This window comes from Corythoichthys intestinalis, chromosome 9 (genome assembly GCF_030265065.1).
Source record: "Corythoichthys intestinalis isolate RoL2023-P3 chromosome 9, ASM3026506v1, whole genome shotgun sequence".
NCBI classification, from domain to species: domain Eukaryota; kingdom Metazoa; phylum Chordata; class Actinopteri; order Syngnathiformes; family Syngnathidae; genus Corythoichthys; species Corythoichthys intestinalis.
This window is the reverse complement of record NC_080403.1, coordinates 31,969,934-31,996,896: the sequence shown is the minus strand read 5'-3', so window position 1 is coordinate 31,996,896 and position 26,963 is coordinate 31,969,934. Positions and strand designations below refer to the sequence as shown.

The window sequence follows — 26,963 nt, the reverse complement described above, 5'->3', positions numbered from 1 at the left end:
GCATTAAAGACGATGACGCCAGCTTGCCGTTGTTCATTAGGAATCTTTATTGACACAACAATTCAACATAAATACTGTCTGCTTTGTCTCATTTATATTATTTAGTACATACATTACTATATTATTTTTGTCAATTTAACAGACATTTTTTTCCAATACAACCGTTGGCCCTTCTGAATACAATGTCTACTACACACAAGAAAATATCTTATCCTAACTTCTGCAACTATTTTCCAAAAATCCGTTTTGGCTCATTCAACACTATCAAAGTGCATTTTTGGTACATGTCAATCAAACATGAGAGACTAATGCAGTAACCGATATAAACATATTTACATTTGTATTTTTGTTTCAAATTTTAACAAAAAATATATCATGCATAAACAAAAACAGTATAATTATTAACAAAACACCTTGTACTCGTACACAGAGGAGATGCGATGCCCACAGCTAAACCGACCGTTACACAAAGAAAAGAAAGCGCCAGTTTAAGCTCGTCATTCCACTTAGACAATGGCTCAATATAAAGTAAATACGCACGTAAACAAAATCATTTTTGGCCCAAAACGTAAGTCATAAACTCATTAAGTACTCTGAGATATTTGTTGTCATTTACTCACCTGAAAAATACAGGTTACATGCATTAAAGATGCGCACGATGACGCCAGCTTGCTGTTGTTCATCAGGAATGGGAACATGGCTGCGGGCCTGCGTCATTAAGACTACAGCCCCGTTATTTCGCTCTGAACAGTAGTCCTTTGGTGCCACCTATTGACCACCCCGAACATCTTCGCTTCAGAGAATAAAGCATACGTTGCATTAATTGGTCACAGACCTTTTCTGCATTACAAAATTATAAATTTCGCACACAAATGTGATCATACTTTGGGGGCATCACATATACATAAATGTTTTCACAAAAAAGTGAAAAACATGTCTTCTATGTATCTCTTTGCAATGCTAAATCTGAATAAATACTTTGAACACACACACAGCATTAAAAATTTTTTTTTTTTTTTTTACACAAAATTACAAAAAGAAGAATGAAAATTGGGGGAGGGGTGCTACTTCGGGGTTTTTCACCTATTGCGGCGGGTTCTGGTCCTCATCAACCGCGAAAAACGAGGGATCACTGTAGTTAGAAAACACTCTAATACTGTACTTTGTCTTTGGTGAATTCTCTGAATGCTCACACTGAGCTTTTAGTTCAGGGAGTGGGCGGTTGGAAGCAGAGGGAGGAGTTACACGTGAAAGCAAATATAGCTCGCCATGTCTCAGTGACTTTTGCAAGTTTTGCCTCCAGCAGAGGAGACGCAGGCGCCGACACTATCAAAAGTGAGTATGGCTTTGATTTGACTAATAGGGCAGAGTTAGAGCTCATCAAGTGTACCCTTTGTTATGGCTAAAACACCACGATTGTGTTTACAGCCTCCATAATAACGCAATAACCGACACGTGTCAACCTTGTTTTACTTTTCCGTCTTGTGCATGTGAAAACAACGACAACACACGTGTTGTGGACTTATGCTTTTAATTTAAAACCACTTCTGTTAGCAGTTTAGCAATAATATAAACCACTCATTTATTTCAATGCATGCTTGTACTGTATATTGATGTGAAATTGCATGTCTCTAAATACGTGTACAAGATGGAAACGCGGGATTGTACAATGCACAAGTAAAGGTTAAAGTCATAGTAGTCTGCCTTTTTGTGACACCGCTCCTAACCCGCGGCCAGTTGCCATGCAACTCAAATCAGAAGGAATTAGCTCAACCATGGCTGGTCTTTCACTGTTGCATTCTTCTGGTAAATCAGAAGCTGTTCAGTGCCATATTCTCACAAAAGGAGCTTTGACTTGGATTCTGATATTTCTTGTTTTTCCTGCAGTTCATCCAAGAATTTATCCAAGTTGATTTAGATTAGAGTGCTCAAAATACACCTACGCAGGTTGTGTGCACTCTTGTTATTGCAGCCGATATTAAATGATATCCATCACACTGTATATGGGAGAAAGATACTGAAAGAAGGAACAGCATCACTGCATTGTAAACACCCATCTCATTAGTGCAGTACAAAGGGAGAGCTAGGTTGAGAAGAGATGAGAGCTTCCATTGATCTCTATGCAGATGTGTGATTGCAAACTGCAATTTGCATTCTTGTGTGCCTCTTGATTAAGCATAAATACAGTAAAACATTCTCAAACCTGTTGAAATGACTTTTATTCTCTCTCCTTGTTGGTTTTAGGATGTGGTGGGTAGTTGCTTACTGCACCGGTGGAGCAGTTCTACTGTACGCTTTATATCGATGGGTGATCCCCAGTGTTGTGCAGTATCATGGAGGCATGGCGATCATCTGGCATGATGTCATTGTGGAGCGGATCCTGGACACGCTCACCCAGTCAACACGTCCTCAGGTGTGAGTTCACAGTCCAGGCTTCATAACACTATGTGGTGTGTGATCTTGTGCTTTTTCAGGGAGTAACAAAGAAAAAGTCCTCCCAAAATATCCAAATTAGAGCTGAAACGAATACTCGAGCAAATCAAGTAACTCGAGTTTAAAAACTGATCCAAGTAATTTTATTCACTTCGAGGAATCGTTTAATTTTGCCAGCTCTAAGCATCACGTTTTGCCCGGACTACTTTTAATGCGGGACAATGTGCTGAAGTCACGTGCGTAGAGGAAGAACTGCAGCCGACAGCCGTTACAAACTGCGCCGACGTTGCTAAAAACTACGCCCGCATGTTGCTACGGTGGTAGCAGCCTAGCAGGTAGCGTCTGATGCGTGTCATAAATATCACACGTACGTAGAACTAGATGCGAAATGACCGACTCGGCGGCGTTAATAAAACAGCCGCCATCTAAAAGCAGTACACTTCTCGGCGCTCATAAATAAGATTAACGTTACCTTCATTCGCTCACGTAACGTTATCCCTGCGGAGGGCTAGGTTTCTATTCATCATGACCACTGTCGATGCGTGGCTAACTCTTACATACAGGCTTTATTTAATCTGCGAAAACAGCGCTGTAGAGTGATTAGGGTGTAAAATAAAAACATAATAATGCTAACTGTCAATTTTAGCTCAGTAGTCATTGCTGGATAAAACACCAAGTAGCACTGGTGCCTAATGTGCTCCAATACAGCACAGCATTTATTTTGAACACTGCAAAACCTCAAAATCCTTTCAGGACTAACAGTTTAGACAAATTTAAAACTTAACTACAATTTATAGCTTGACACAAGTGAAAATTCAATTGAAACACGTAGAAAAAACGCCTAACTTTTAAGTCATGTGTGTTATCAAGCGTAATGACATTTTTAGGTAAGCAAAATATATATGTATATATATATATATATATATATATATATATATATAATATAAAGATCTAAAAGTTTTTGGAGTGAAAGCAGTTAATTAGTCTTTTTTTTAGTCACATTTGAGATTAAATTGTTGGCTGTTTTCAACAATGTACATCGAAAATAAAGACATTGATTGACTGAAAATGGTTCAATATTACATGAAATGTCTTGTTTTCTCATCTGTATGTATAATTGCTCTTTACCTAGAAAAAAAAAAAAAAGTTTCATCTGATTACTCGATTAATCGATAGAATTTTCAGTCGATTACTCGATTACTAAAATAGTCGATAGCTACAGCCCTAATCCAAATAGTTGAATTCATTATAAGTAATGCATGGTCACATAATAATCAGACTTAATACATTTCCCTCTGTTTTTATCAGGCTCTAATATAGATTAAGTTTAGAGGTGAGTTGGGGCCAATGTCAGCTGACTTTTAGCTAAAAGCCAAGGTACTGTATACCTTCGACTGACTGAGAATTAATAACATTGCAAATATTGACAAGCAACTGTCACTCTCACAGTCACGCCCATGAACTAGTTAGAACCTCAAGTGAACTTGACAAGCAAGGTTTCGGAATGTGGGATGGAAGCCGAAAACTTCATAACCACAGGGAGAAAATGCAAAGTCCAAACAATACAACATGAACTCTGAACTCTCTAGTGCTGAAAAGATTTATCGATTACAGTGATCTCTCCTTTTTCGCGGTTAATGGGGACCAGAACCTGCCAAGATAAGTGAAAAACCGCAAAGTAGCAGCCCCCCCGCCCCCATTTTTTTTTTGTTCAATGTATTTATTCAGATTTAGCATTGGAAAAAAAAAAGTATCTCTCTCTCTCTCTCTCTCTCTCTCTCTCTCTCTACTGTATATATATATATATATATATATTTACTGTACATATGGCGGAAAACACAGACAAGACTGAAAAAGCAGTTTCTGCTCTTGCACCCCTCTTTAAAATAAACTGCTGTATTTTAAGCCAAAAGAACTGTTGTGTTTGATAGAACAATATGTCTATATGCCGCCATAGCAGATTCATGGCGCATTAAGCCCCCAAACTATTTTTTATTTGTCCCTCTTACCCTGGAAACCCCCATTTACAGATGTTGCGGAACCGCTTTTGTTTCAACCCAGCCATAAAACGAAGGGAAGTAATTATATTTATTATTCAAAATGTCTGTCATTTTTAGCTTAGAATCATTTATGAATGTCTAATATTTCGTTAAAAAAAAAAAAAAAACACTTTAAAAAAATTATTCACTCGCATATTTTAAACTTTTAAACAAATTACGTCACAATGAAAAAAATTGCGCCTGTAAAAAAGTCACGGATATCTACCTCATAACGATCGCTTAATTGTATTTTTTTTGTTACTGTCGCATTTTCCCCGATATGTTAGATGATAAATAATCAATCCAAACGAAGAAAAAAGAAAGAAAGAGAGGAAAAAAAAACATTTTAAAAGGGTAAGTATATGAAAAACAAAATCTCGACCGCTCTTTGTTGTCTGCGATTTCTGCATTGCAACCCTTGGTTTACTACCGTGTTTCACACATAAAATGCCCCCAAAATCCAGCTGTGGCCATTCACAGCTGTGTCTTGACACTCAGTGATACATGCTACATGGAGTTTTTGGATCGAAACAAGGTAAGTACGCGATAATATCTCGTTAAAGTCATGGCGTCTGTAATTCTGCTCTCGCGTGCTCTCACCTCCAGATAGGGTTTTGCTGTTTAAAAAACATAAAAAAAAGCCCTCCTGTTCAAAATTTTTCTTCCCCTAGAAAATCGAGATTTTAAGCTTTCCAATGATGTATCACACATGCATATCGGACAATTTTGAAATTTGGCCAAATTGGGGGTCTCAGAGCGGAACTTCGAGTCACCTTAGTGTTTTCCGCCATAACAACAAACTTTTATGTATATGGCGGAAAACACACTCAGGTGACTTGAAGTTCCGCTCTGAGACCCTTAATTTGGCCAAATTTCAAAATTGTCCAATCTGCATGTGTGATACATTTATTATTATTTTTATTATTATTGGAAAGCTTAAAATTTCAATTTTCTGGGGGAAGAAAAATTTTGAACAAGAGGGCATTTAAAAAAATAATTTTTAAACATCAAAACCCCAACTGGAGGTGAGAGCATGAGAGAGCATAAGTAAAGACGCTATGATTTTAACGAGATATTATCGCGTACTTGCCTCTTTTCGATCCAAAAACTCCATGTAGCATGTATCACCGCGTGTCAAGACACAGCGGTGAATGGTCACAGCCGGATTTTTTGGAGCATTTTATGGGTGAAACATAGTAATATAACAAGGGTCACAATGCAGAAATGGCAGACATCAAGGAGTGGTCCAGAGTTTCTTTTTCATATATTTACCCCATTTAAACTTTTTTTTTTCTTCCAATTTTTCTTTGTTTGGATAGATTATTTATCATGTAAAATATTGGGGAAAATGAGACAGTAAAGGAAAAAAAAAAACAAAAAAACAATTAAGCGATAGCTGTGAAGTAAATATCCGTGACTTATTTTCAGATACTATTTTTTCATTGTGACGTAATTTTTAAAAAAGTTTAAAATATGCTAGTGAATAGTTTTTTAAAGTTTAAATTTTTTTTTTTTTTTTTAAAACTAAATATTAGACATCAATGAATGATTCTAAGCTAAAAATGAGAGACATTTCGAATAATAAATATAACTAGGCCTGCAAGCAGGACGGAACGGGCCCTCGCAATCTAGCGCAACTCGGACAGTGTGCAGGTCAGGGTGGTGGCAGATCGTCCTCTCTAATCATCTCATTAGAACCTAACATGCTCGAAAGTTGCCTCTTTACATTCACACACCTAAGAGATAAAAACCCCTATTGGAGAGAGTACTACAAAAAAGGAGCGAATAAAGGGTCGTCATGGCAACAGACAGAGTCGTGTGGACATGGGCCGTAAAAGAAGTATTTCAAAAGGTCTTGAAACTACAATGACCAACCTGAAAAGAACTGGACATATATTAGAAAAATGAGTGACTGGGTGACTGAGTGGGCTGATGCAAATGACCCCTACAGGACCCTTTAGAGCAGGGGTCAGCAACCTTTTTGGTGTGGAGTGCCACTTTCAAATTTTCTTGTCAATCAGTGTGCCACCCCAAGATTTATGACGCGCAACCGAATTTTTATATTCAGCAGAGCTGGAATTTTACTCCAAACAAAAAAAACATGGACATACATCTAATTTGTATAACTACCATTCGTCTTCATCAATTAACTAAAAACTAATGCATATTGTCGAAAATATCAAAACTTGAAAATAAGTGCAACAGTAATAACAGCTGTACAGCTGCACCATTTTATGCAAACATATCACACACACACACCCCAGCACGCAAAGGGGAACAGGTGTGATTCTCAGTGCAGGTCTCTCACAGTACAGAGAGCCTTCAAAGTCAGAACAGCTGACTCTTACATTTTGTCTTGTTCACTAGCAACTTAAACAGTGAATTATATGCACAATTTTAGATTTTATATTACAAATATAAAAGATACCTACTTTAATGTGTTCCTTGGCCCTGCTTTCTATGAATTTTCATGTTTTGTCTCATAGTGGTGTTTGACACTTGTTGTGCGACACACAACTCTCTCGAGGCATAATGCACAAAAAGAGCTACCAGAAGTAACCAGGCAACCAGTTGTTACCGGTATCCCCAAGGGGCCGCTGTCCCCTACAATATGATCGGCTTGCTAGTTAAGCGTAGAAGAAGAATTGGGCGTCTGGGCGAGAAAAAGAGAGGGAGCGAAGGAAGGTGTTGAGAGAGAGCGGAGAGCGCCGTGAAAAGGAGAGAAGAGGCTGTGTCCCCCGCTGGTTTTTGTTTTGTTTAATAAAAGTCTCCAGTAAAACGCCATCCAACGCGTCACAGTGTTTTTATACACATTGCCACCTCTCCGAAGTAAGCACCGGACGAATCGACGGCAACGAGCCACGTTAATCGCCGGTCCACTCCATACTACAGTGCAAGCATCGCTTCACCCGCTGCCCTGACCTGACGGCTGGCAATCGGGGTCCAACCGGAGTGTTGCGATGCGCCGGGACAGGGGTGTACAGCCTCGTATCTTAAGCGACCGGCCTACGCGCCGGGGCGAGGGTGTGACATCGGGATCTCAATTCAAAGTTAAAGCGACGGGGCTCCCGGCGCGGACGCCGGCGATTCGCCGGCTGTCTACTTGCTTACTGGCCCGCCGGCCTCCACGCTGGGGCTTGGAGTAACAGTACCAAAAAGTGCAGATTGGTAACACTGTGTACTTCCACCAGCTCTCTGACTGGTTGGCTTCGTGACTCGTTAGTAGCGGGTGCTGAATTGAGCGCGCAGAATTGAGCGCGCAGAGGAAAAAAAAAAAACGACGAGCACAGGAATCAAGAAATTGAAGAACTGGAAGTGTGCTCAAAATCCATAATTGTTCGCAAATAACGGTATAGGCAGAGGGGTCGGGAGGGACGCTCCTGTAAAGCCCTAAAAAACAGGGTGTGCAACTAAAAATGTCTTAATTTCAGGTTAAAAAAAAAAAAAAAAATATATATATATATATTATTTTGCCATGCGCTCGCGTGTCACTGGTTAACCCTTCGCGTGGTAGTGCTGACACGCGTGTCATAGGTTGCCGACCCCTGATTTAGAGTATGACTCAACAAGCACGAGATGGTTGGCGCAGATATGTTGTAGAAGTTATGACTGTTCAAAACTTGTGGTGAGACGAAATGGCTTCAGTGATTTTCACTTCTCCTGTTGGACTCTTCTGCTTCAACCAAACCTCAGTATTTTTCATCAGGCACCTGAACACATGTCTTATGGCTCCCCTGATGCAGGTTTCAGGTTAATATTTTTTTTTTCCTTGGAGGAGGAGGCTGTTTAGTAAAAAAAGGCATTTCCTGTTCCCACTAGAGGGCGCTAGGCCTAATGGGTAATGTTTCAATGCACTCGTGTTAAGGGTGGGATCCCGCACATACATGTCAGATATGAAAAAGATTGAACGTTGTGTCAAGGAGCTATTAGTCTTTTACTGAATTTGTCATTTTGCCGAAAAAATGGCCGACTTTGGCACCACGCCCAGGTCAGACCCATGAATGAAAATGCACCATTTTGAAAATTTTAGATCTCCTATGTCTCCTGAATAGTCTCACCAATTTTGAAGACGATCCAACTAACTCCCTCTGTGACAAGGTCTCAATTGTGCACCCTGGAAATTGATAAAAATTTCACATTTGATCCAAAATACCCGATTTCCTGTTGGGTTTGGAATATGGGTTCAAGAGACTTTTTGGAGCAGTTTTTCACAAGGTATAGACTCCCCAAATTTCATTGCTCTACGCTGACAGACACTAATGTTATAGGCCAATTTTAAAATTTCAAGGAGGCGCCACTGAGCCATTTTGTTACATTTTTTTGCAACGTTGCAAAATTATCGAAATTTACAATTTTCCGCACATATGTGCAAATTTTGGTGACTTTTCGTGCATGTTCGGGCCTCCAAATTGGCCATTTTCATTTGCCCTGAAAGAAAAAAAAAAAATCCTTTGCAAAACAATAGGGCCTTCGCACGCTTAGTGCTCGGGCCCTAATTACTTACCTTTTTTAAATGGCTGGGTTGAAACAAAAGCGGTTGCGCGACGTCTGTAAACAGAGGTCTCCAGGGTAAAACGGACAAACTAAAAATGATCCGGGGACATAATGCCCATGAAACTGCTATGACAGCATATAGACATATTGCTTTATTAAGCACAACGTTGTTTTGGCTTAAAATACAGCAGGTTATTTAAAAGAGGGGTGTAAGAGCAGAAACTGCTTTTTCAGCCTTGTCTGTGTTTTCAACCATATTTATTTTAATAAATGATTTTTAAGCACTTCAAATGTAATAATTATGATAAGTTTTAAACATGTTACTGTCCCACCGAATTATTTTTAAATAAGAATAAAGCAGAAAAATGCTTGGCTTTAATAAATGCTTTATTGAGTGAGTCCACTCTATCTGATCACTTACACACAATGAGTCGCCACAGCAACTGTTTAACAAGTTAAACAATGACTGACACATGCAGCGCTTTGAAGTTCGCTTCTCTGGCAAGCTCAAACATTAAACGTCTGTCAATCTTCGTTAACTTTAATAAGCAACTCCAGAAAATGTACTGCCTGACGAACAAAGAGGAGGGAGAGTGAGACTACACAACTGGCCCGGGACAGCTCATCTGTATTTTATTATTTTTTTTTAAACTGAATAAAAAATCCACGATGGACTGAGGGCGCCAAGTTTGAAGTGCAAAGTAACGAGGGATCACTGTAACTCCAGTAATTAGATTAGGGGAAAAAAAGCTTTGAATTAAATTTTGCTGCTTTGAGGATTCATTTAATTAGAGTGGCATTGTAATGTTTTGTTTTTAAAGTGTTTGCATTTACTTTTATTCATTTGGGTGGGTACACTGACCTAAACAGTGAATATGACATAACTCCTCTAACATGGCTGGATCCAGCTGCTCCCTGTTAAGACCAACATATGCATTCGTAATTTAGTTTAGGGGTATATTTAACCGTTGTTTTTTGTGTAGATGTGTTTGGATGATTTATTAAGAGCATTGTCAAAAATAAAATGTTGAAATTTTATAGCATTTAAGCTAGCGTACTTTTGCAATGCAAGTTAGCCAATTATTCTTTCTTGTACTTCATTCCCCATGAATTCTTTTAAAACTCAGGAATTTCAATTTATTTTTAAATGTATTTATTGCTCTTGTGAAATGAAAGTGCAAGTCTGCATAGTTTCAAGACACACTGGTGCATTTTATTTTATATTTGCATTTAATGCTTTTTTTAAAGTGCAATCTTTGCAAAATTGATTCTGCAACACATTAAATATTCCTATTTCGATTACTCGACTATTCGAATCAACTAATGGATAGATTAATTGATTACTAAAATAATCGATAGCTGTAACTCTAGAACTCTTGATTGTGAGGGATTTCTGCTAACAACTAATCCAACAACATAATATTTATTAAATTTATTTAATGGATATGTTTTACAGTTTATCATAGCTTCTAAGATTTAAGAACATATTACAAAAAAAAAAAAAATCTTTAACCACTTTATCAGAAAGATTAAAATCCATTACAAAAAACACAACTGAAGAGTGCAGATCACAGTCTCCCCATATGTACTAAAATGTGTTATTATTTTAGTCTTATTTTTCTCATATTAACCACACTTTAGCTTATACCCGCTTTCATACAAATTCTCATTTGAAAAGGGCAAATAAATACCAATTTTTCAGACTACAGTTCACACTAAAAATCCTTTCTTTTTCCCCAAGAATTGACTGTGCCTCTTATAATCCACTAGGGCTGCAGCTATCGATTATTTTAGTTGTTGATTAATTGATGAACTAGTTAGTTTGAATAATCGAGAAATCGGATAAGGAACATAAAAAATTAAAATACCTGAGCTGAGCCTCAAATGGTATTTAAAAAAAAAAAAAAAAAAGAGGATCTGTGTACAACAAAAGAATATTTAGCTAACTTACATAGCAAAAGGCCGCTATCAAAAATGCTATAAAACGCTAACATTTAAAAAAAAAAAAAAAATTTTTTAACAGTGTTCTTAACAAATAGTTCAGACACATATTCCCACAAAAAACGGCTAAATATACCCATAAACTACTATACGAATGTGTTAAAAAACATTAGTTCAAACAAAAACTTATGTTGGTCTTAACAGGGAGCAGCTGGATTCAGTCACGTGAAATGAGGCAGACTAGAGGGCAATGTATCCACCCAAATCAATAAAACTAAATGACAACACTTTCAAAACAAACCATTAAAATGCCACTTTAATTAAACAAATACCCGAAGCAGAAAAATTTAATTTGAATATTTTTTTCTAATCAAATATTCGAGTTAATCGATTAATCGTTGCAGCACTACAATCCACTGCACCTTATTTACGAATGCTGGTTGTGCTAGAAACTATTATGTTGGAGCATAACGATATTATACTGCTCAAGTAGTGCTCAAGATGCACATAATTCATCAATCCCACAACTGAAACAATTATACAAATGATACACATATAAATAGATAAACATAATGAATAGAGCTGGGAATCTTTGGGCACCTAGCGATTCGATTATGATTACCATTCAGAGGCTCCGATTCGATTATAAAACGATTATTGATGCACCCCCCTCCTTTTTTATTTATTTTTATTTTTTTTATTTTTTTTAATGTTTTGTACATTAGATCCAAAATTGTTCAAAAAAATCCTCTCAGGCTAAACCAAACTACTATTTCAGTATCAAGTTAACATATAACAGTAAACAAATATACAAAAATAACAGTAAATAAAAAAACTCCAGTTCTGTATCAGCAGCTTTAAACTACATTCAATTAATTTAATGTTGTGAATCAACTGTTACAGTTGTTAAAATTGCTCCCGTTATTCCATAATTTCCCTTTTGTCTACTTTTGTCAAAGTTTTAAAACTATTTCATCATTTAAAGATAGATTCAAGACAAGATTCTGCCGATTTAGGAGTATTTTAGATAAAAAGTTAATTAGGTTCGCTACAACAGAGCCTTTTAGAGAGGTTTACTGCTTTTAGATGGCGGCTGTTAACTTACGACGGAAAGTCTCTCATTTCGCATCTCTGTTCAATAATAGATGTTGTAACACCGACGTCGTCTGTCATTTTGCATCTAGTTCTACATATATATGATATCTACTGTAGCCGTATGTTTGTAGCAACTAGCAACTGGGCGTTATTTGTAGCGGCTGTCAGCCGCAGTCAGGTATGATTGTTTTTTTTTTAATCTAGCGGCATGAGATGAACATGATATTTACTCTCGGTCCGTTCCTCATTGCGTCCCAAAGACCGCGCTGACTGTGTTTTACTTCCGCTTTACCTGGTATAATTCAATAATCTGAATTTGGATATTTGTGAATCGTTCTCGAATCTTCCACAGCCGAATCGTGAATAATCCAAGAATCGGAAATTTTGCACGCCTCTAATAATAAAAGATTAATTGCAATGTTAAAGACAAAGAACAAATCACAAATGCAATGCAGTGAAGCACTAATGCTTCATAAAATCAGGTGCACCAAACTATAGTCCGAATAATACGGTAGTTATAATTTTAAGTTGTGATATCTTCATTTACTTTATATACAGTAACAACTAAACAAATGGATATACGGTATTTTATCTAACTACTGAGTTTTGATTCCTCCTCAGCGGCTCCTGGCAGCAGTACATAAAAAGGCCACCAGAGGGGACCCTCGCAGCGTCGTCAAAGTCATTGATGAATTCTGCAACCACAACGAATGGGCTATGAATGTAGGCGATGAGAAAGGTAGCTAAGTGATTAATCCCTGATTACGCCACACTAATTGCTAGAATTAAAGAGGAAAGTACGTTAATAATTAATTATCATAATTGAGGGTACAATTTAAACTCATAAGAAATGTACATTTTTTAGACATTTGAAAATTGCACTTAAGCATTCTAAAAAGTATTTGTTCTTAGTTGCTTTCCACTGATGGTGGCTGTTTGCATGCTCATGATACAATTTCTCTCTTGTTTAAGCAAGATATGATTAATAGTGTGTGTGTTTTATGCATATTTTCCACAGGTTGCATTCTTGACTCTGTGGTGTCTGAGGCCAATCCTGTTCATGTGCTTGAGCTGGGCACCTACTGTGGCTACTCCGCAGTTCGCATTGCCAGTTTGCTCCCACCTCATGCTAAACTCATCACACTTGAATTTAACCCGGCTTACGCTGCCATTGCTCGGCAAGTCATCACATGGGCAGGTGTTGGTGATAAGGTAAGCCTATCAAATTTGAAATAAACAGGGTACCTGCGGGGTCCTAAAAGCTCAGAAAAGTCTTAAATTTGATAACGGTAAATTAAGGCCTTAAAAAGGTCTTAAAGCAGTAATGTGAAGTGATTTCATAAAATGCCAAATAGGGTCACAATTAAAGTAATTAAACATTGTCCAACAAATAAAGCATGATAAAAATCATTTATATGTTGTATATTTGACAAAATAACCGCGTTTCCGAAGTTCGAGCCTGAAAGGGGACGAACCCGGAAGTGATACGTCACACCGGGAACAGCGATGGAAGCTCCATACATACGGCCGCCATACAAAGCCCTTCAAACAATGATTGAAACAGCGCAAGGGAGGAGATCCAAGTTTTTGAAGAGTTGGAGGAAGAAGAGGAGGTTGGAATTTTATGTTGGACCTAACATGTATTAGCCAGACGCTAATCAGGATGCAAACAATGTGCCTAGACTACCTGACATGGAATGGATACAAGACCTATCGAGATTACAAGATTGGTAAGATATAGGCTGTTATTATTTTCATGATTTGAAGATGCAGACATTTGCACATAATTTTATGTTTTTGTCTATCTGATGACATTGTTAAAAAAAATAATAGTCAGACTTCATGTTCATTTTGGCAGATCCGGCAGCTCTCGTGCATATAAAATAATAATATAAAAACGTTGGGGGGAAAGAAGGAGATGAGTCGTTGATGGCTTTCTCCACTTAATTGTAGCAACAATAAGACAACAAAATAATAGCGGACTGTCGCCACATTCGACTGCAAAGTTTTGCTTCTCGCTCATCTCCCCCTCGCCTCCTACTACTCACAGCTCTCCAGTCCCAGGGTCTCTTAAACGGATCGTGCAGTGTCTTGTTATGAGCTTTTTGTTTACAAATGTATCGAACACACGACGTGCTGACAACTTTGTTTCTTTTTTAACACATGGAGCTAATCAGTACAACACTGCTCGGGGCTATCGGGAGGAAGTGGCGTCTAATGGCGTGAGGAAATGTAGTTTTTTCACACAAGCGAACAGATTACAAAGCACCACTTCAGTGTTGTACCGAGACTACATTTCCCATGATTCACTGCGTGACCTGTGCGCTCGCTGATTCGCTGTCAGCAGACATTAAAAGCAACACTTGTCACCTGTCAGCGGCTCTCGCAAAGCGGCGAAACACAAACTAGAAGGCTATCAAGCGATCACCATGAAAGAAACGGCGAACCGTACAAATGCAATGCAATGCTTGAAGCATGAAGGTGGAAATACATAATACAAATAAATGTGCACAAACTCACCGGCGGTGTGTGTCTCTTACTGCAAAGTGACCGCGAATTACCGCGACGCCGACCCGTTTATATGCACATCCACACCTGTTTTCCGATTGACCGTGGATCAACCCTTTTGGACAAGATCGTAGATGACGCACAATTTAAACACGCTTAACCTAGCGAACGCAACAACAACTATGATCGGGGATTGCCACGAGTTAACTTTCGGCTAACGTCGCTAGCTTATACTGTTCATTCCACGACAGTTGGCAGCTCTGCTTTGACAAAGTCATCAGTCATCTATCCAAAAATCACACTTACGTTTTGGCAAATCCTTGATCATAAGCAGACCGGTTAAGGAAGCAGGCAACTTCTAAGTGTTTGCAGCAGAGAACACTACTCGATGATGGCGTGAAATTCATTCGCTTAGTGCGAACAAAAGATGTCCATTTATGTGCCCTGCTATCCTTTGGCCACTCATACAACTTTTCGTTTGAGCGAGAACAAAACATCGCCACACACCGCCGTGGCATCTTACCGAGAAGCAATGCAACAAACAATACTGTTCTATGGCGCACTTCCCTCACTTCCCGGTGTGACGTAATTTCCGAAGATTGCCGAAGAAAAGCATTTTTGTTGTCAAGGGCGTTGCTATGGGTTAAACAAAGAATCTGGAAGGGTTGCGTTAAAAAAATAACGAAAATATGCTTATAACTGTTTAGCCATTGATATTATTCAAAAACATGGTTGGCCAACCTTACTTCACATTACTGCTTTAAATTTTGTTTACAAGTCTTAAATTTCATTATGAAATGTCTTAAATTTCCCCCGTCTTATCCGTGTGATAGAGCTCATAACTGTATAATAAGTAAACTAACAAAAAGTATGGAACGTTGTGTTGTAAAATTATTTTTCATTTTCTCCGACTTCATCGATCTCTGACCGATAAATGCACTGTTTCGGTCGGAAAATCCAGATTTCCGCGTTTTTCGAAACTTCAGCATAAAGTTGGAGCTCTACGTACAGTCAATCGCTAATACGCTGTCGTCATTGGCGCAGCAACTTTGGGATGGGAAAGTGCAGATTTAACCCATTGTGGTTGAGTGACTGAAAATATGAATGGTTTAAGGCTGTACCAGGGAATGAGTGGGAGGCTCGGTGCAGCCTGTCCCGTAAAAACTTCAAGCTCGGCACAATGGGACATATGCCCCTGGAGTGATTGTTACTTGTCCCTGTCTTATGCCGTTATTCTTAGTTATTCTGACAGATTCTTTCGCATTATTTCATAAATGTATGCCAGAAGAGGTGCAAATTGATCTTAAATTTAATTGGATGTAGTTTTGAAAAGGTCTTAAACAGTCTTAAATTTGAATGGAAAAATCCTGGGGGAACCCTGATAAAGCGATAAGATGATTTTTAAAACCCTTGGGTCTGTGTGTCTTTCCACAGGTACACTTAATTGAAGGAGAATCTGGCGAATGGATTCCAAAATTGAAGGAGCAATATGGAGTAAAAACATTCGACTTGGTTTTCTTGGATCACTGGAAGAATCGTTACCTAATCGACACCAAACTGATGGAGGCATGTCTTTTTCTGTTAATATTTGACTGTTTTTTTTTTTTTTTAATTTGGGACCCTGCTTAAAACCAAAATTAACACTGTTTTATCAGGATTGCGGCCTCCTTAGAAAAGGGAGCATCCTTCTGGCTGATAATGTCACTTGTCCCGGCACGCCAGACTACCTAGAGTACATCCGGAACAGCCCACGGTATAAAAGCCAATACTTCAAATCTCACTTGGAGTATACAAAAGCGGAGGATGGACTGGAGAAGTCAGTCTTCTTAGGGTAGCTTGTGACAAATTTGTATACAATCATTACGGGGTTCTGTGGTTTATGAGGAAGTTCATATTGCAGAGATATAACCCAAATTAGATATAAGTTGGATGATGTCGTTAACTACTACTAATTCTGTAGTAGGCTATAAAATAATCATAGTGGTCATGACTTCGTGTGAAATGTGACCAAGGCTGTAAACATTCCGTCTATTCGAATGACTGAACAGTGTTAACGCAGTTTTTGTAATATATCATACCCCAGAAAATAGGAATAAAGAGGGAAAAAAATCATACCAAAGGTGTAAGTGGTTTCTTTGTAATATGAGATGCTGAAAGTTGTAAAAAAAAAAAAAAAAAAAAATTGTACGTCTGACATTTTATTCAAGCTTCTGTTATCATGAAAGCCACCAAGATGCACCCTAAATCTGCCTAGATACAGATAGCTACTAGCTGCAGTCTGACTTTTTATGCTTGTGCTGTCTAAATTAGATGGTGATGGGATGTAGTCAAATGGTACTGTACTTGTAGAGTCTTTAAGAACCTGTGTTTTATTTTAGTTGAAGGCATAGGCGGAGTTTGACTTTTGGGGCAGGGGGGACACAACATGTTGATGACCCCGAAAGGCAGTGTCAGCAATAAAATTAACTTACAAGAATATTTATAATAATAAGCTGACAATGAGCGTTTTTTGTTGCCCATCATTCTTGAGGAGAATTCTAAATCAGGCTGCTTAGGCAATACTTTTCACCAATATTATCATCCATTGAATATGGTACGCCCACCGGTGTCGTGCCAATGTAGTTACCCAAGTCAAAAATTGTATCCCCTGGGCAGAGCCATATGGAGTTAGATTTTTGTCTTTATTATACAAATAAAAAAAGTTGCTTCAATTTAAAAAAAAAAAAAAAAAAAGGTTTTTCAATCAAAATATATATTTTCAACCAGAAAAAAAAATGTTTGAATGCAAAAATAAATTTGAAACTCAAAAACACATATGCATGTGAAAGCTATTTTTCTTTGATTGTTTTCTTTTTAAAATTTTTTATTTTATTTTCTTTTTTATTTTATTTATTTATTTATTTTTTTTGATTGAAGCAACTTTTTCGATTGAAGTAATGTTGATTTGGTCCACATTTTGGCTGGGACATTTTTGTCTTTATTATTCAATCAAAAAATAAGCTGCTTCAAAAAAACAGATTTTCAAAAACATAAATGACTTCAGTCAAAAAAAAAAGAAAAATGTCAGTCATAGAAAAAGTTTTTGAATGGGAAAAAATATTTGAGATTTAAAAATTTGCATTTCAACACTTAATTTTTCATTGAAAAAGTTTTATTTGATTGAAGAAATCCTTTTTGTGTTTGGGCCATGTTATGATTTGGACATTTGTCATTCAATAAAAAAAATTGCCTCAATCAAAAAAAAAAAAAAAAAAAATTCAATTAAAAAAAAAATCATTTTTTAACATGTTTTTTTTCCCAAACTTTTTTTCATTTTTTATTATTATTATATACAAAGCAAATGACTGTCTAAGATGCTCAAAAATAATTTTGACCCATTATAAAAATATATATATTTTTTCATTTCATTCATTTATTTTGCAGTGTTATTGCTTTACAACTTTTATATATATATAGCAAAGTCAATTACATGCAATGACACATTTCGGCCACCAGGCCCCCCCCCCTAAAATCCGCTTATGGTTGAAGGGACAGGTACCAACCAGTGGGCATATATTTGATAAATGAATATTATTTATATTGCGTCACAATTAGGGGTGGGAACCTCTTGGTAGCTCACGATACGATACAGTTTGCGGTACAAAGCTCATGATAACGGTTATCTCCCGATATGGCGATATGACAATTTTCGATACATTGGTCAGGAAATAATTCTAGGATATTCTATAAGACCACTAATAAACAGAAAAACAACATCCTTCTGTTGTAAGTTTATCACTAGTTGACATCCAATCAATTTGAACTGGGAGGGTGGCAGCGAAAATGAGTGCCTACCGGCTAGAATCTGGAGTGGGAATAAATGCGAATGAGACGTCAGCGGACTAATCATTTTCACAATACAGCCATTACTATAGTATGCAGAAGGAATGCGTATTCAGCTGATTTCATGGAATAATTTATTTTTTGCGTCACGCCAGCCCAATGAGCTGCAGGCTTTTGTTGCTAAACCAGTTAGAGTGGTGTGAGGCTTTTTGGATTTCCAAAAGATCCTGTCCATCTAGAAAAATGGGCAAAGAAGTCCGACAATCTGGAGACCATTGGACGGATGACAAAGTGAGTAGCTATGTGTTTTATTTTATGTCAAATACTGTGATCATGGCATATGGTTTAATAAGGAGGTGGTTTGCATTTTGTGGGTGACAATGCGCCCTGTCCCCCGAGAGGGACACTCGGCCGACGACCGGTGGCTTGTCGCACACTATGGTCACCGACGCGTGCCCACCTATACAGCACTATCCTCTGCTTAGGCCCAGGGAGTCCCCCGCTCTCGTCTACGGTTCTCCATTGTGTTGAGAATTCCACCCCCCTTGGTCCTCTTTGCATGCCCGCCAATAGAGCGCTCCGACGTCGGCTGGTTTGTCCACCGAGAATGCGCCATTTTCGGCGTCAGTTCCGCTCTGTGGCCCCGGCGACGAGCACTGCCTGCCTGCCGGTGCCGCAGTAGAAAGATGTGCCGAAATTTGCTCGCCGCCGGGGGCTGGCTGATCGGTGAAGACAATCACACCCCCCTTGCCGTGTGTGATATGAGTCGGGGTAGTTTATGTGAATTTTCGTTTTTGAAAGACTTGGAAGAGCCGATCTGTTCAGATTTGCATGTCGTGTAGCTCTCATTCCTCCTGTTTTGATTACACTCTTTCTTCCGTCCCCGAGAAATGACAAAAGCCGGATTAACTCCGGTGGCATAAAATGCGGTTCGGGAGGTTTAAGAAGTCGGCAGTTTTGACCATTATGCAGTAATTCACCCCTGTTGTACTGAATAAATGTATTTTTAATTTTTCACATTCCATTTAGCACAAGACTGGTATTTGTCATGACAATTTATTTAGCAATTAGGAAAAAATACATATAGATATAAAGAATATCCTGTAAAAATATTGAAGTAGAGAGATAAAAACGATGACATTTTGCTGCTCTCTGTCGCGTTTTCCTCGTTCTAAATCTTTCTCTTCCACTGGGCTGAATTCTAAATCAGCTGAAATCATCACTCTGCTGATGTCATCACCTAGATGGCGATGCCAGAGCGCCATAATGACAGGAGTAGCTAAAACGGCAGCTTGAAAGACTCATTTCTCGCCATCTGCACTTCGCCAGATTTTTGTATGTATTCGAGTCGTCTCAAAATATGGTTTTACTTCACATAATATGCTATTTAAGATTTTTTATGGTGTCACAGGCACTTTATTGTTCATCATTCTTTGCCTTTTTATTTTACCCTTATATAGTGACATCGCAAAAAGGAAAAAAAATCATCTGAAAAGTCTCAATTAAAAAGCAAAGCACTATTGTTTTAATCATATCTGTGATGGCTGGTCAACCTCCTCAAGTTTTTGTCCTCGTCATATTTTTCCTTCACTGGAACTAGATAGATTTGGGGTGCTTAATCGCAGAAGACCGCCCCAAATCTAAACCAACTGCAACCTACTTAAATCGATTCTTTTCCCACAGTGAAATTATTGACAGGTGAGTGAAAGAAAGCGCACCAGATAGAGAATGTGTGTGATTTTAGTGTGTGAGAGAGTATGAATCAAATCACTCTAATCTCTTAAAGTGACCCAGGTCCATCATAGTTGGGGGTGGAGACAGTTCTCTATTTGGTTCAGCTGTATGAAAAAAAAAAAGTGGGCTAGTCCACCTCGTGGCTTCTTCACAGACGCCTGCATGATAATCCCAATCTGTGACCATTAGTGCTCTGAGAGACTGAGTGAAGAGAGAGTTCAGCAGAGCGAGTGAGCTGAATAGAAGAGGTGGGTGGAGCAGTCGGGCAGAGATGCACACAGAAGGAAAAGAACCAGCGAGAGCATGAGAGAGCTTTTAAGGGATTTGGCAGTGATTTGTAGAATCTCACTGCTGTGATATTGCACTCCCCCCACACACTTTTCCTCAACTCCACCATGATACCTTACGCTAAAGGCTGGAAAAATCAGGGTTTCATTTTGGGCTTGATGAATCAATTATAAGTTTTTATAGTGTGCTTGAGATGATAACACATCTGTCTTTGCTGTGGAGAGGAACGCGTTGTCTCTGAGACAAAATCCCACTTTGGAGCAAATATGCAATGGGCACGTGTGAGGGATAAAATCAAGATTGGTCTTTAAAGAATGGACAGGTGAGTGATGTTTATTTGTTTAAATTTTACATTGTTCAAATTGTCACATTAATATTTTACTTATATATTCCATACACTCGTGTTGAAAAATGTGCTTCATTTTGGGAAGCCTACATTTGTCTGGTCAGATGATACTTAATGTGCTGATAAATTTTGCTCCCCCCCATTTTTTGTGACATATTTGAGAAAACGTGTTTGAATTTTAGACCGCTCTTTTATTTGCATGTGGTGCAGAAATGTTTCATAAGAGCTTTCCAGTTCTGCAAAATTTATAATGTTTACCATGATGGGCTCTTAATCGCTAATGATAAAAGAGAGTCCTACATTTACTTCTTTGAAGTGTTCATGCAAGCTGCATGATTAGTGCCTTTACAGATTTTTTGAAAATTATGATCGGACCGTCAATGTTACAGCCTTATGTCTATCGTAAAATATATTGCATGCATGCAATAAAAGTACTATGAACAAACTGCATGATTAAGCCCCAACTAGCTCATTTGGGAATTAACACTAGTCACTATCAGACTCTTCATTAGCAGATCTTCACATGCTAATGAGAAGAACTAACCGCATCATAAAATACTCTGCATTAGTAATCTATATCAATAAAAAGTGAGAGAAGTATTAATCAAAAATGTTCATTATTGTAGCTGTTTGCAGTGGTGTAAAACATAGTGCAGTAATAAAAGGAAACCACTGCATACACCAAAAATAATAAACTTGTTACATTATAGCCTCTCTGGCTGTGTCAATGATAATAAAAATCCAAATTATGATACAGCTATATCAAGTTTTAGATCTCAGCAGACTGCACCGGTGTGGGTAATGAAGTGTTCAGGGAGTCTATTTACTGTATATGCATATATCTTAACTCCACTGGAATTTATATCCTTGTAAACAAATAATAAACAATCATCCATTTGGGATGACTAAACATGCTCAAGAAAGATACAGCGTATTAAGTGATGAGGTTGGACATTGTCCAACTGTTGTGGAAAGTGCATAATCAGCACAGTACATGGAGCTGATGAGGTGATGATTGGATCTTCAAGCCCCCTCTGTGAATATCCCTACAGGTATCCAAGGTAGGAGAGGTGTGATGCTCCAAGTGCCTCTGCTGGTCAGCATCATGTCATCAGAAGCCATCTCGTCCTATCGCCGCAGCTGGCTCAGGAAATGGTCCGGACTACTGTGGATACTTTTTGTAGGGACACTTCCTGGTTTGCGGGCCCAACAGGGCACCCAGCCTCAGTCCCTCAAAATTGAGGGTGACATCACCTTGGGTGGGCTTTTCCCTGTACACTCCCGAGGGCCAGTGGGAGTGCCCTGTGGAGAAATTAAGAGGGAAAAGGGAATCCATCGATTGGAAGCCATGCTGTACGCCCTGGACCAGATCAACAGTGACCCAGATCTGCTGCCCAACATTACACTGGGAGCCCGAATATTGGACACCTGCTCAAGAGACACCTACGCACTGGAGCAATCACTCACTTTTGTCCAAGCCCTCATTCAAAAGGATACATCCGATGTGCGCTGCTCCAATGGAGAGCCTCCAATCATCCCCAAACCTGAAAGGGTGGTTGGTGTGATTGGTGCTTCTGGCAGCTCTGTTTCCATTATGGTAGCCAATGTCCTTAGGCTCTTTGCGGTAAGATACCTTTCCTCTTTCAAGCAACACAACTCTTCAAAAACAACAATTTGAAAAAAAAAAGTGTCCTAAGGTGTTAAAGGTGAAAGCAGCCATAAATAATTAGCACTGTATCAAATATGTTACCTGATTATAGTTATCTGACTAGACTTAAAAAATGAGTTGGTTTCTGAGTCAGAACTGAAAATATCCTTTTAACCGTTGCATGCACAATTTATGATTTTTTTTTTTCCTTAAATGTTTTTATTACATTCATATATGTAGGATAGCAGTCTCAAATTTGTGGCCTAGGGGGCAATTGCAGCCGACAGGACATTGTTTATGACCCCCATTTGGTATCCAATGGTGGACCAGTGTTGCCAGCATGTATTCCGCAATGAGCAAAAAAACAAACAAACAAACAAACAAACAAAAAAAACCCCGATATGAATAATTTTAAATACCATAAATTAATTTATTGAAGGATGCATTTTGGAAAAAAATACATATTAATAAAAAAATAAATGAATAAACACAAATTAAAAAAAAAAAAAAGCTACAAGTAATAAAAAAAATATATATATTGATGTCTAATGTATCGACCAATTCATGGGTTAAACTTATCCAAAATTTCAAATCAAATGTTTCATTTTAACGAATTTAGATAAGAAGTACTGCACACGTTCATCGTAAAGTTTATACCATTCGAGAAAAACTGGGACTTCAATTGCTTTTGGATTCCCATTGAAACAGTGGCGAATATAGTTACCTACAGTATGTTTTGCTTGTGGCACATGGTTGTCCCCAAGGAACATGAATGTTGCCCTCGGGTCTGTTATAAAAATATTTCAGCACGGAGGGACATTGTGATTTCTCAGGAATGGTGTAGATGTGAAATTTTTAAAACTGTACTACATGTATTAATGTTTATCTGATTCCTACTTTGTCAAGTCATTGTGGGTAATTGTAACAAGATTAATCCTCTCTAAGTATTATTAACTAGCGCACCTACCCCCGGCTGTGTGATCAGTCCCACCTCTCATATTTTTACCTATTTGGGTTAGTTTGAGGTCATTTCTGGATGTTTCAATCGCCTGTACGCAATAGAAAGTTGTTCTTTCAATTAATGGAGGTTGGTTTGTTTCAATGAATGTGGACCAGTTGGTTCCTGTGGCAATGGCGAAGCTGGGGGTTAAGACGGAAACAATAATTTGTGTCATATTTTGCCAATTTCACACTATAAACCTCACTGGGAACAAATACGACTTACTGCCGGCAATGCGGACCAAACTCTGGCACCGGTCGTACAGGGACCAAATATCCCTTACCAAGGGGGCGGTAACCCACGTCCGGAGAAGGGAAAACTAATTCCATTTATATTATTCATCATAAGGGATCTTTTAAGCCATGTTTTTTTTCTGGTCCCTTACCTTGGACCTGTTTGCCATGGGTGACCCAGCCAGGGGCATAAACGGCCCCAGACAACATAGCTCCTAGAACAGTGGTTCTTAACCTGGGTTCGATCAAACCCCAGGGGTTCGGCGAGTAAGTCTACGAGGTTCGGTGAAGGTAAAGAAACGCGGAACCCTATTTTTGTATGCTTATTAAATCTAGGCAAAGTGGCTTTTTAGACCACGTTCTAGACTGGTTTGCTCCCAATTTACAGCCATTTCTTTTAACTGCTAGTCCCCAATCTGATGAGAGGAGGAACTAGTTTGCTCAGTGGAGGGTTGACTCACCAATGGGCAGCGCAGCCTCAAATTTTGACCTGTTTATGAAACACGCTGTCAAAATGAGAATAATGAATGGGTATTATTATTATGGGTATATAAATTATTAGCTTGTTTCCTTAGATATAGCGGTTTTGAATTTGAAAAAAAAAGGCTTTATTATCTAATTCCGAAGGGTGCAGTGAATCCACGTGTGAAACTTGTGGGGTTCGGTACCTTTAGCACGGTTAAGAACTAGGGCTGTGAAACGATTAAAATTTTTAATCGAGTTAATTACAGCTCAAAAATTAATTAATCGTAATTAATCGCAATTCAAACCATCTATAAAATCTGCCGTATTTTTCTGTAAATTATTGTTGGAATGGAAAGATAAGACACAAGACGGATATATATATTCAACATACGGTACATAAGTACTGTATTTGTTTATTATAACAATAAATCAACAAGATGGCATTAACATTATTAACATTCTGTTAAAGCGATCCATGTATAGAAAGACTTGTAGTTCTTAAAAGATACATGTTAGTAGTTATAGAAATTTTATATTAAAACCCCTCTTAATGTTTTCGTTTTAATAAAATTTGTAAAATTTTCTATCAAAAAATAAACTAGTAGCTCGCCATTGTTGATGTCAATAATTACACAATGCTCATTCATGGTGCTGAAACCCATAAAATCACTGTGCTGTCATTTTAATCTGTTTGAGTGGGGCATGTGCGTTATTTGCGTCAAATATTTTAACGTGATTAATTAAAAAAATTAATTACCGCCCGTTAACACGATAATTTTGACAGCCCTATTAAGAACCACTGTCCTAGAATCATTTGGACACGCGAACCACTCTACCACGAAAAGTTGATGACTCATCAGTGTATTATGAATAAAATCCAGAATAGAGAATCAAGTTATTGCATAGCTTTTTTGTTATAGTATCGGCAATTGACCTGTGATGATTACACTGCTCATAGCAAGGTTAGGACACAGATTCTAAATCCCACATGATGTTATGTTGTGATCGAATTACTGCCACACTGAAGGCTGCAAATCCATAAACACCAAAAGATGAAAACAGCATTTCTAATTAGCAAAGTTCTAGAGGCTGAAGGATGAAGTGTATTTCGAATTTCTTTTTTCTTGAGGTCTGCTTGCATTCTTTATGAGGACGATGCTCTCTGGGAGCCAAGGAGCAGCAGCTTGCATACGGGGCAGATGTTAACTACAGAATTATAGATCCCAACCTCCACTAAGCCCCTCTCAGCAGCTCAGGACCCTGGGCTGAAAATAGAGCATCAGGCCAGAGGATGACATTGGTTCCAGGATAACAGCAACTTGTGGCCTTGCTGCAGAGGAGTAGATTTAGCTAAATGGTGCGTTTCTGCCTACTGTCCATATGTGCTGCACTCTCGACTGCACATGCTTCTCCACTCTCGTAGTCTGTGCTGTACACTGAACATCTGCTCCTAGACAGAGAAGGAGCCACCTCAACCATTACACACCGCGTTTGTCAAATTGGACTATAAAAGACTGCGTTTATTATTACTATTCTTCCACAATGTTATATAACTTTAAATGGGTTTTCAACAGGAGACATCTTTTTTCTTCCTCTTACAAATTCAATTAGTTTCCAGAGGTCATAAACGTGTTATATTGTGGAAAATTTACATTTTAATTACTCGTATAGAATGGAGTTAAGTGTAAAATTAAATAACCAAGTACGTATATCTTTAGTTGCCCATTTCTAAGAATCCAGGCTAATTGTGGGTACACTTTAAACGGATCACCAGCCAATCACAGGGCGCATAGACTCACAACCATTCACGTTCACAGACAATTTTGAATCATCAATAATTTACCATACATGTTTTTAAAATATTGCCGAAATCGAGTTTAACTGGAGAAAATCCACAAGGGCAGAAAGGAGAACATCAAAACCCACAGAGGAAGGCCAGAGCCCGGAGTTGAACACTTGATTTCATAAATGTGAGGTGGTTGTACTAACCAGTCGGTCACCGTGACAACCCAAGCACTCATAAAAAAAAAAAAAAGGCGGGAGGGGGTACTGTACTCCTTGTTGATTACACTTGTATATCATTGTCGCATATCATCGTAGTAGTAGTCACATTACCGTGCACAATTATAGAATTGTGATATCAGTGACCAAAATGTGGAGAAGTTGCCTACATCTACACTGATCCACATAAAAAAAAAAAGCTCACACACACAAAAGAAAAAAAAACATTGTGTGATTTGAAATGTTTTATGTGGTACAGTAAATGTTTTTTGTTTTCTTTGTACATTAAAAAAAAAAAAACAGCACTATGGTGCTACTACAGGCTGAAGGCTGTAACATACAGCCCTCATGCCCTCTATTGGCTAACTTGTAAACTACAGAAAATTAATTAATCAGCCTTGGTAGAAAAAAATCCAAAACCAGGCTGCGAGGTTTGATATTGTATACATCCCTATAGCAAGGGCGTAGGTTTGCATAGGGACGGTAGGGACATAACACTAGCAACTTTTCAGGATGCTCAAATTGTTCCAACCAACTTTTAAGCAACCTTATGTATACTATATAATGAGTTCAGTTATATTGGTCATTTAGATTGTCTTCCCATATGGTGTAAGGATAGAATTGTCCTTACAATTGAGTGAATTACTTTCATTATGTTCAGACCTAAATTTACCTTTTACTTTTCACTTGCTGAATGTGCTGGTCCATTTTTTTCCCCCTCAAACGCATGTTTGATAGGTTAATGACTTGCATACATTTATTATTTATTTTCAACGATATTTGTTTTAAAATATATTTGTTTGCAGCCTATGTGGACATTTTTTTCAGATAATCATACATTATTCATAATCGAGGTAAAACGTTAGCATTTTTTGTTGAGTTTAGCTGTGCTTGTGGACAAAAGCAGTAGTGTTTT

General features: G+C 38.2%; 2 protein-coding genes across 3 annotated transcripts in view; both read left to right on the top strand.

Moving 5' to 3' along the window:
- Positions 1–1,225: 1,225 nt before the first annotated feature.
- Positions 1,226–17,271, top strand: comtb (catechol-O-methyltransferase b). Its single transcript, XM_057846987.1, has 6 exons — positions 1,226–1,335; positions 2,245–2,413; positions 12,624–12,741; positions 13,021–13,214; positions 15,945–16,076; positions 16,166–17,271. The coding sequence occupies exons 2-6, from the start codon at positions 2,246–2,248 to the stop codon at positions 16,343–16,345; spliced, it is 792 nt and encodes a 263-aa protein (XP_057702970.1). The 5' UTR covers positions 1,226–1,335; position 2,245; the 3' UTR covers positions 16,346–17,271.
- Positions 17,272–19,762: 2,491 nt separating this feature from the next.
- The window catches only part of grm6b (glutamate receptor, metabotropic 6b), a 43,809-nt gene continuing 36,608 nt past the window's right edge, over positions 19,763–26,963 (top strand). For both annotated transcript variants that reach the window (XM_057845679.1, XM_057845678.1), the window contains exons 1-2: positions 19,763–20,676; positions 21,753–22,324. In XM_057845679.1, the coding sequence (XP_057701662.1) occupies positions 21,776–22,324 (549 nt within the window). In that variant the 5' untranslated portion in view covers positions 19,763–20,676; positions 21,753–21,775. The remainder of the gene's footprint in view (positions 20,677–21,752; positions 22,325–26,963) is intronic.

Excerpts from the sequence above, each read along its gene's own strand:
- comtb (XM_057846987.1), top strand. The coding sequence starts at position 2,246 with ATGTGGTGGGTAGTTGCTTACTGCACCGGTGGAGCAGTTCTACTGTAC. Across the intron at positions 12,742-13,020 it reads GAATGTAGGCGATGAGAAAG|GTTGCATTCTTGACTCTGTG; the intron begins GTAGCTAAGTGA and ends TATTTTCCACAG. Across the intron at positions 13,215-15,944 it reads GGGCAGGTGTTGGTGATAAG|GTACACTTAATTGAAGGAGA; the intron begins GTAAGCCTATCA and ends GTCTTTCCACAG.